Source organism: Nicotiana attenuata, chromosome 6 (assembly GCF_001879085.1).
Source record: "Nicotiana attenuata strain UT chromosome 6, NIATTr2, whole genome shotgun sequence".
In the NCBI taxonomy this organism is placed as follows: Eukaryota; Viridiplantae; Streptophyta; class Magnoliopsida; order Solanales; family Solanaceae; genus Nicotiana; species Nicotiana attenuata.
In genome coordinates, this window is record NC_031994.1 from 69852520 (window position 1) to 69852868 (window position 349).

The 349-nt window shown below is 46.1% G+C and overlaps 1 protein-coding gene across 3 annotated transcripts in view; it reads right to left on the minus strand.

Moving 5' to 3' along the window:
* LOC109227165 (CTP synthase-like) overlaps nt 1-349 on the minus strand; it is a 24695-nt gene that overhangs the window by 5824 nt on the left and 18522 nt on the right. For all 3 annotated transcript variants that reach the window (XM_019392216.1, XM_019392217.1, XM_019392218.1), the window contains 2 exons: nt 215-332; nt 42-98 (listed from right to left, as the gene is read on the minus strand). In XM_019392216.1, coding sequence (XP_019247761.1) covers nt 42-98; nt 215-332 — 175 coding nt within the window. The remainder of the gene's footprint in view (nt 1-41; nt 99-214; nt 333-349) is intronic.

Here is a 349-nt window from a genome sequence, read left to right on the forward strand (position 1 = left end):
TCACCCCCCCCCCCCCCCACTTTAAGCAAATTCCCACTTACCGACTGAAAAATATAACTGCCGTAAAGCCTCAACGAAGGGCATTGATTCAATATCGCCTAAAAATAATCAAGTAAGATGTTATTTGAGAAGAAACGACATGCTCATGGATTAGGAGTAAGAGAAAGGAGCAGCTTTGAGTACATAAGATACCACTGCCTCTAGAAGAACTTACCTACAGTCCCACCCAATTCAATGACACAAACATCTGCAGGTCCCTCCTCCCCATCCACAGGAACAAGAGATACTGCCTCAATCCAATCCTTGATAGCATCAGTGATGTGCGGAACCACCTGAAAGAGGGGGGGGG